This window comes from Echinops telfairi, unplaced genomic scaffold (genome assembly GCF_000313985.2).
Source record: "Echinops telfairi isolate 266 unplaced genomic scaffold, ASM31398v2 ScPeMD7_7459;HRSCAF=8497, whole genome shotgun sequence".
Taxonomy (NCBI): Eukaryota; Metazoa; Chordata; class Mammalia; order Afrosoricida; family Tenrecidae; genus Echinops; species Echinops telfairi.
The window spans coordinates 7,946,187-7,954,837 of NW_022111359.1; the positions used below are offsets into that span (position 1 = coordinate 7,946,187).

At 38.2% G+C, this 8,651-nt stretch overlaps 1 protein-coding gene across 1 annotated transcript; it reads left to right on the top strand.

Moving 5' to 3' along the window:
- The first annotated feature begins 7,691 nt into the window (after positions 1–7,691).
- On the top strand, positions 7,692–8,651 carry LOC101660412 (olfactory receptor 7G2-like). The gene has a single exon (XM_004714315.2). It carries the CDS (start codon positions 7,704–7,706, stop codon positions 8,649–8,651), a length of 948 nt encoding a protein of 315 aa, XP_004714372.1. The 5' UTR covers positions 7,692–7,703.

Sequence of the window (8,651 nt, forward strand, 5' to 3'; positions counted from 1 at the left end):
CTGGATTCCCTGTGTTTCCAGTTGCTATCTGTACCAATGTACATCCTCCAGTCCAGCCAGCCAGATTTGTAAGATAGAATTGGGATCATGATAGTGGCAAGGAGGAAGCATTAAAGAACTAGAGGAAGTTATATGCTTCATCGTTGCTACCCTGCACCCTGATTTTCTCGTCTCCTCCCCACAGCCCCTCAGTAAGGGGGTGTTCAGTTGCCCACCGACGGGCTTTGAGTCTCCACTCTGCACTCACCCACTTTTACAATGATGAGTTTCTTTTGTGCAAACATCTTGAAACAACAACTACTGCACGTGATGTATTTGACAGTTGGTTCATTTCTGAAAGAGCATAAGATCTCTTAGGGAAAGGTTTGTGGTGATTGCACAGATGGTGCTCCAGCTATGCTAGGATGTCAATCTGGATTTCAATGTTTGGTACTGAATGAGTCACCAAAAGTCATCACAATTCACTGTATGATCCATTGACAAATATTAGCAATGAAGATGCTTCCACAAGAGTTACAGGAAGTAATGAAAAGCATCAAAAGTTCTGTTAATTTTATAAAGGTGAGCACTTTAAACAGTTGACTGTTTTGCAACTGTGCAGCGAGTTGGATATGCTGAATAATGCTCTGCTATTTCACACTTAAGTGATATGGTTGCTGAGAGGAAACATTTTAAAATATGTTTATGAGCTTTATGATGAACTCAAAACGTTTTTTAGTCAGAAAGCAAGACCTCACAGTTGGAACCACTTTTCAGCTATGCAAGTGAACTGCAGACACTAGCTTACTTGGTTGCCATCTTTGCCATCTTAAATGAGTTAAATTTATCAGTGCAAGGACCAAATGCAGCATGTTTTGATTTGTCAGAAAAGACCTGATCATTCCAAATGAAACTTCAGGTTTGTCAAAAAAAAAAAAAATGGAATGAAAATACAAATTACACATTGGCTACCTTATCTGCTTTCTTTGAGGAACATGGCATTGAACCAGACAAAAGGATTACGATGATAATTTCTGTGAAAGAACACTTGCACATGCTTGCAGATGAAACTTCATCGTAGTTTCCAAATCTACCTGACACCCCATTTGCACTTGGCAGAAGCCCATTCACAGTCAAAGCTGAAGATGTTCCTGAGACAGCACAAGAGGAGTTCATTGAACTTATTAACAGCATTGCAGTGAGAACTGATTTCTCTACAGTGCCAGTTACAAAATTCTGGATCAAGTGTTTGCAGTCATATCCTCTCCTGTCTGAGACTGTTGTGCCTTCTTCTTCCATTTCTAACAACCCAATTTTGTGGAACAGGGTTGTCCAGTTTGTTGGGTATCAAGTATAAATACAGAAGTAGACTTATTGTGAAAGATGATCTTGGTTGTTCTCTTGCAAAGACTGCCCCAAGAATTTCTGATTTGGTGAGAAAGAAGTGATCTCAACCTTCGCACTGACGTTGGCATTTTTACGCATTGTGTCGCAAATTGTAGCAATGTAGTTTACTATTGTTACATTAAGACTGTTACCAATGCAATACCTGCTTCAAGACAAGATTTCATTTATTTGTAATTAGAAATAAATCTTTAACGATATATAATTACATATTGTTTTTGTGATTAATCACTGTGCTTTAATTATGTTCAATTTTTAACAATGAAAATACATCCTGCGTATCAGATATTTACATTATGATTCATAACAGTAGCAAAATTCCAGTTATGATGTAGCAACAAAAATAATTTTATGGTTGGGGGTCACCACAACATGAGGGACTGTATTAAAGGGACGTGACATTAGGAAGGTTGAGAACAACTGGCCTAGAACATATATATCTTTATGTGGTCCATTTTATTTTTCATGAAATTCAGTATTCCTGGATTCATGCGTTGTACATTCTAAATTCCAATTATGAGTAGACTTTTGCAACACTTTCTTCTCATTTGTGTAGTGTTCCATCAGCCAATGAAGGTTCCAAAGGCTTTACTATATTCTTGTCATTATAGTTGACTCTGCTTTGAGATGGCAGTTATTCCTTAGGAGTGACATTTAAACCGAGGGGCTCATCTTCCAGCACTACCAGTCACCATGTTTTGCTACTATTCATGATGTTCTCAGTGTCTAATTTCTCAGAAGTGGACAGCCTATTCTTCAGAGCCTATTCTTAGTCTGAAAATTCTGCTGAATCCTATTCACCTTGGATTATCCTCCTGGTATTTCAAATATCAGTACCATAGTTTCTAGCTTCAAAACAACAGACTAGCCACAACAGTATGACAAACTGAAAGACAAGTGGCAGACTGTGACAATAGTGCTCCTTATATTTTATTATATATTTATTTCATTTAGTTTCAATGATTCCTGTGCTGCAACAGACATTCTTGGATGGTCCAAAGAGTTCATACTTGAATACTGACAAATTTTGAATGTTGAAATTCATGCAGTAATGCCAAAGACAAAAAGACCTGGTGATATGTAAACGCTCATAAAAATTGTAGCCAAGAAAACCATATGGAGTAATTTTACACTGTGGATGGTGAAGTAACACGATCTGGTAGTAATTCTATGGCAATAGGCTTGAGTTTGGTTATTGTTTAAAAATCAACTCACAAAATTATTGACAATAAACCCTTGTGATAAATCTTTGGCAGCATGCCAACACCATAGCCTACAGCTGTTGTTGTGTGCTGGTCAAATTAATTCCTATTCATAGTGACCCTATAAGACAGAACAGAACTGCCCATTGGATTTCCAAGTCTGTAATCTTGGACACAGTCAGAATTCACCTTAAAAGCAAATATGGTAAGTTTTCATCTCATATACTTTGGACATGTAATCAGAATGGAACCAGTCTCTGGAGAAGGATATCATACTTGGTAAAGTAAAGGGCAACGATGAAAAAAAAAATAGCCTCAAACAAAGCAATTACTATGAACAAAGCACAGGAGGGGTGTGTTAGTCTAGGTTGACTAGAGAAACAAATCCAGAGACACTCATGTGTGTGTAAGAGAGGGCTTCATATCAAAGAACAATTGTACATTAAGAAAACATCCCAGCCCAGTCCAGATCAAGTCCATAAATCTGATATTACCCCATATTTCAATACTAGTCCATAAATTCCTCTTTAGAGTCATGTAGCCATGCACTGATGCTGAATGCAGGGAGATCACAGGCCAGTGGGTGGAGTGTCTTGTGTATCCAGTGGTGGTGGAAGCATCTCAGCACTGATGTGTGTCTCCACATGGCTCCTCCAGTTTCAGGGTTCTGGCTGCATCTGAGTAGCTCCATGTGGATTGTCATCAGGGAGACGAAGCAGAGAATGTGTGGATCTTAACTCCAGTGGGCTATTTATCTCCATAGTACCTCCAAATAAGGTCATCAAGCTGTGACCTGATTGACAGGCTAAATTCCACCCTTCACAAGTTGACAGATTATGTAATTGCCACAAGTTGGTAATATTTTTTTCTGCCATACATGGGGTCACTGTGAGTCATGTAGTAGTTCATTCTTCTGGAAGTCCATGGCATAATCAATATTCTTTATTAACATCATAATTTAAAGGCATACATTCTTCATCCACCTTCCTTATTAGTGGTCCAGCTTCCACATGCATATTGAAAATATCATGGTTTGTCTAAGGCACAGCTTGGTCCTCAAAGTGACATCTTTGCTCATTAACAGTTTTAAAAAATGTATTTTATAACAGCTTTGCCTAATGGTGGTCTTTCAGAACCATAATGTACACTGATTCACTGCTATTCATAAAACTTTCACTAGGTAAATATTTTTAGAAGTAGATTGCCCGGTGCATCTTCCTTGTCTGTCTTAGTCAGGAAGCTCAGCTGAAACTTATCCATCCTGGGTGATCCTCCTGACATTTGAATTAAGCCAGTGGCAAAGCTTCTAACACCACAACAAAATTTAAGCCATCACAGCATGAAGATGAAAGATGAGTGACTATATATAAATATGTACAAAGATGATATAATTATGTGTATAATTGTATCTGTGAGCCTAAATATGCTGTTAATCTTTCTGACATTGGTGTTAGGATAGACTTTTCATTCAGTGTACCTAAAGAAAGAAATCTAGAATCAATCACAGAAGGGAAGTATGACCATATACTTAAATGTCCTTGAAATAGATCTGTACAGAAAATGCTGGAAGGAGGAAGATAGCATATGACTAACCTTTGGGGATATGGAATTCAGCCAAAGTTCATTCTCTGAGCCTTACTCCTTGAAGATTTGTACTGTCTTGAGATACAAATGACAACAAAAGAGCTTGACTAATGAGGAACTTTGGATATTCAACTCTCCAGGGCGACAGAAGCTGAAAGTACTCTGCCTATGACCACCCACTCAATAGCCCTGCTTAGATCAGTAGGCAGACATCTGAGCTTCGTGCAACTGACCATCATTGCTACACAGAAGTTCAGTCTTTCTCTGGCTTTCTGTGCTCTCTGAGACCAGAGCTTCCACTTTTACCATTCAACCTTCAAAGGAGAACTGAATGTCATTCCTTAGTACTGGCGCCCAGGTAATCTGTATTCATCTAGTTTATGCTTTACAAACAGGGAAGATCTCTGTCTACCAGTTCTTGTGAGGGCAGCTGTGAGGTGAGTATGTGCAGCAGAGGAGGAAAATGGGGTCACCTTTGCGGTGGTAGCCCTTCATCTTCTTGACAGGTTTACTTGGCCCTTTGCACCAATTCTTGAGCAGCTCTCGTGGTGCTAATCTTTTCCTCAAACCTGAATTTCCAGGGAACTTTTTCACATCTTAGTCCACACCATATCTTACCCAATTTTCAATAAATCATTTAGAATTCACTATTTTTTTCAATTGCTTTCGCAGGAGACAGGATGGAGAGTTTGCTTCTTCTGAGCCTTTCCGCCCCCCCTAATTTGTATTGTGAATTGGTTGAAATGGTACAGAGAAGATGATCAGTTTTACATCCAGTGATTTATAACATACTGCTTCATCTCACTCATTGCAATCCCCTCAATGTAATAGCTAGTCCCTAATATGTCTTTGTAGTGGAAGTGTTTGATCTCTACCCTGCTATCAGGTATAAGAACTCAAGAGGAGGACCTGAAGAATCAGGTAATCTTTACCCATAGTCTATTGGTGTCTCTTTGCTAACTTACACAATATTTTAAAAGGAAGAACTGACATACATACGGTCTCTTTGTGCTTTATGAGTGAAGAAATATTAGTCTCTTAATTTTTTTTATTCTTTGCTTCAACAAAGTAATATGTGAAGAGATGGTAAATTTTTATTCTCTTTAGTTTCCCATTCACCCCTTCTTAGAAGCAACCACAGTCTGGATAATGATTAGTCTAAAGGCATTATTTTAAATAGTGTGTGTGTGTGTGTGTGTGTGTGTGTATGACACAATGAAAACGCCAATTGGTTGGAGGAGGAATAAATAAATTGTGATAGAATAACACAGTGATAGAATAGGACAGCTTTAAGGTATTTAAAGCTAATGGACCAGAGAAAAGTGTAGCAAGATTTCTAAATCATGTTACAATATTACCAAAAAACAATAGTAAAATTACATATATCCATACATACAGTAAATGCAAAACAAAAAAATGTGTATGGATAGAATCAAAATAAAGGTATTTAAATTACAAGAAAATTTCCAACTCAAGTTCAGTGCACCTGTTTTCTCACAGAGAGATAAAAAGAATGTGGGGGGCGGGGGCCAGAGAATTGAAAATAAATGTGCATGACTTGATTGATTTAAAAATAGCTATCACAAGTATAGCAATATATTTTTATTGCAAGTTGCTGAGTGAGATGGATTAGCAGTTCTTTATTATCTTTTCTCAGCACTTTATGTTATGCTTAAAATAACTCATAACCAAAAAGAAAATGTATGAAATCTAGTCATTTTAAAACTTTTAAACATTTTCTTGTGTGCTAGCAATGTTTTGCTAAACAAATTACTTTTCTCTTTTGAAGTTTTATTATTTATGTTGAGAAATCCATGTCTAGCTTATTCATTTGAATTGCTATCTATTTCACCATGTAGTTACACCAACCATTGATATCAGTGATTTTCACTGGTTTTTCTCTTCACTTGCTCCTCATGTAAGAGCAACATTCCCAGCAGAAATTTAGCACATCGACTCTTCCTTGAAATTAAAATCCCAAAGGTGTTCTTTCTTTCTCTCCTCTCCCTCTTGACCCACCTGTCACGTCCCTCTGTAATGAATCAGGCCATGTAGTCCAGTTGTGTTGTTGGCAAAAATAAAGTAAGAATAGGAAATACTGAAAGGATCTCTTATGCCAAGAATTTTATCTAGTCATTTCTCATCTTTGCAATATCCCTATTAAGATCTATGTTGATTTTGTGGATACTAGTGGGAAGATCAAATCTTTAAAGAGCTATAAAATTGTCCTTGCCCATAAAGCAAGGGTGCCTGGCTGCATATTTTTTAACTGCATGTATGAATGCATATGATTCCATTACAATATCCATCAGTTGGAGAGAGAATAAGCAAATCATGAGGGAATAAAATAGTGTAATAAAATCAGGTATGTCTTATTTCAAATCTTCCACCATCTGATAAATTCTGTTGTTGCCTGTGGTCAACACTCCATGGGTAGTGCCCCAAATCCCTCAGTGGTTAACCAGAGTTTGTCTAGGCCATTGAACTCTACATAAAATGATCATAATAATGTTTTTCATGAGAAAGAGGCAGAACTGTTGCTTTCCACAAAGGGCACTAGGATTTCCTGCCCAGTCAAGAGACCTCATGTGCAAACCTGCTTGCTTACATATTCCTATGATGTTGAATGGGCTTAATTTGGAATTTCTAGGCCAAAATGAACTCAGAAGAAAGACTTGCCTCAGGAACTCCCTGCAGCCATGAGTATGAATTGCTAATGAAACTTTTTAAAGTTTCTGCTTTTTAAATTTTCACTCAATCCAAAATTTAAAAAGTTCAAAAAAAACCCCACTAAAGACCAAAGTGGTGTCAGATGTAAGCACCTCTGAAACTTGTTATTTAGAGTAGCTAAAGCAAATGGAAGAAACAATGAAGTCAAAGAGCTGCTGACATCTAACATGTCCAATCTTAATGGCATGCTCTTCTTCATAATCCAGCTTGCAGACTATTCGCTCATCCTACAGATTGAGAAAGTAGGATGAAAAGATTCAGTCCTGATGCACACCTTTCCTGATTTCAAACCACATAGTATTCTCTTGTGTTGTTCAAACTATTGCCTTCATATTTATTTCTTTTAATATTCTTGTTTTTGAGGACTGGCTGATGGTTAGAAGGCTAATGTAGCCATGGCCTTCAACACTTGGTCAGTCTACTGGACCATGCGCTGATGAACTTGACCTTCAGTTCCTTTAGTATTTGTGTCTTATATATGTCAATGTATTTATAAATTGTTCACAGTATAGAACCAAACCAATCCCAATACCTTCTGTTTGATTTCAAGTCATAGCAACCCAATAAGACATAGGAGAAATGCCCCCCTTGTGTCTCCAAAGCTACAAGATTTTTATGTGAGCAGGAAGCCACTTCTTCCAGTGGAGGAGCTGTTGAATTCAAATGGCTGACATAGCAGTCAGAAGCCAGAGAGAGAGAGGTCTAATGTTTACAATATTTCACAATATAGATAAAACAAGTTCTCCAAAATAAGGACTACATTACCTGTCCTATCTCCTCTATTATCTTTTCAGAAACATCAGGATGAAATTAGAAAACAAAACAGGTATAGCAGACTTCCTCCTCCTGGGCCTCTCAGATGATCCAGAAATGCAGCCCCTCCTTTTTGGGCTGTTTCTGACTATATATCTGATTACTGTGATTGGAAATCTGTTTATAATCCTGGCTGTCATTTCAGACTCCCACCTCCATACCCCTATGTACTTCTTTCTCTCCAACTTGTCCTTCAATGACATCTGTTTCAGCACGACCACCGTCCCCAAGATGTTGGTAAACATTCATGTACAGAGAAAGTCTATCAGTTACACAGGCTGCCTCACTCAGATCTGCTTTGGTTTGATTTTTGCCGGTTTGGAAAATTGCCTCCTTGCAGCAATGGCCTATGACCGCTATGTGGCCATTTGTCAGCCACTGAGGTACACAGTCATCATGAATCCCCGACTCTGTGGCCTACTGATTATACTGTCCTTGGTCATTAGTATCATGAATGCCCTGCTCCACAGTCTGATGGTGTTGCAGCTTTCCTTCTGCACAGACCTGGACATCCCTCACTTCTTCTGTGAACTTGGTCATGTCCTTAAGTTAGCCTGTTCTGATACACTCATCAATAACATCCTAGAATATTTTGTAACTAGTGTTTGGGGTGGCATTACACTCCTTGGAATCATTTTCTCTTACACTCAAATTGCCTCTGCCATTCTAAGAATCCCATCAGCTGGTGGAAAGTATAAAGCTTTTTCTACTTGTGGTTCTCACCTTTCTGTTGTATCCTTGTTCTATGGTACAGTTTTTGGAGTCTACCTTAGCTCTGCAGCTACTCTTTCTCCCAGAAAAAGTGCAATAGCCTCAGTGATGTACATTGTGGTCACGCCCATGCTGAACTCCTTCATCTACAGTCTGAGGAACAAGGACATAATGGGGGCTTTGAGGAAAATCATCTCAAAAGTAACTTTTCATGGATTGCAGATTTAA

What these genes read in the sequence shown, in the direction of transcription:
- LOC101660412 (XM_004714315.2), top strand. Translation starts at nt 7,704, where the DNA reads ATGAAATTAGAAAACAAAACAGGTATAGCAGACTTCCTCCTCCTGGGC.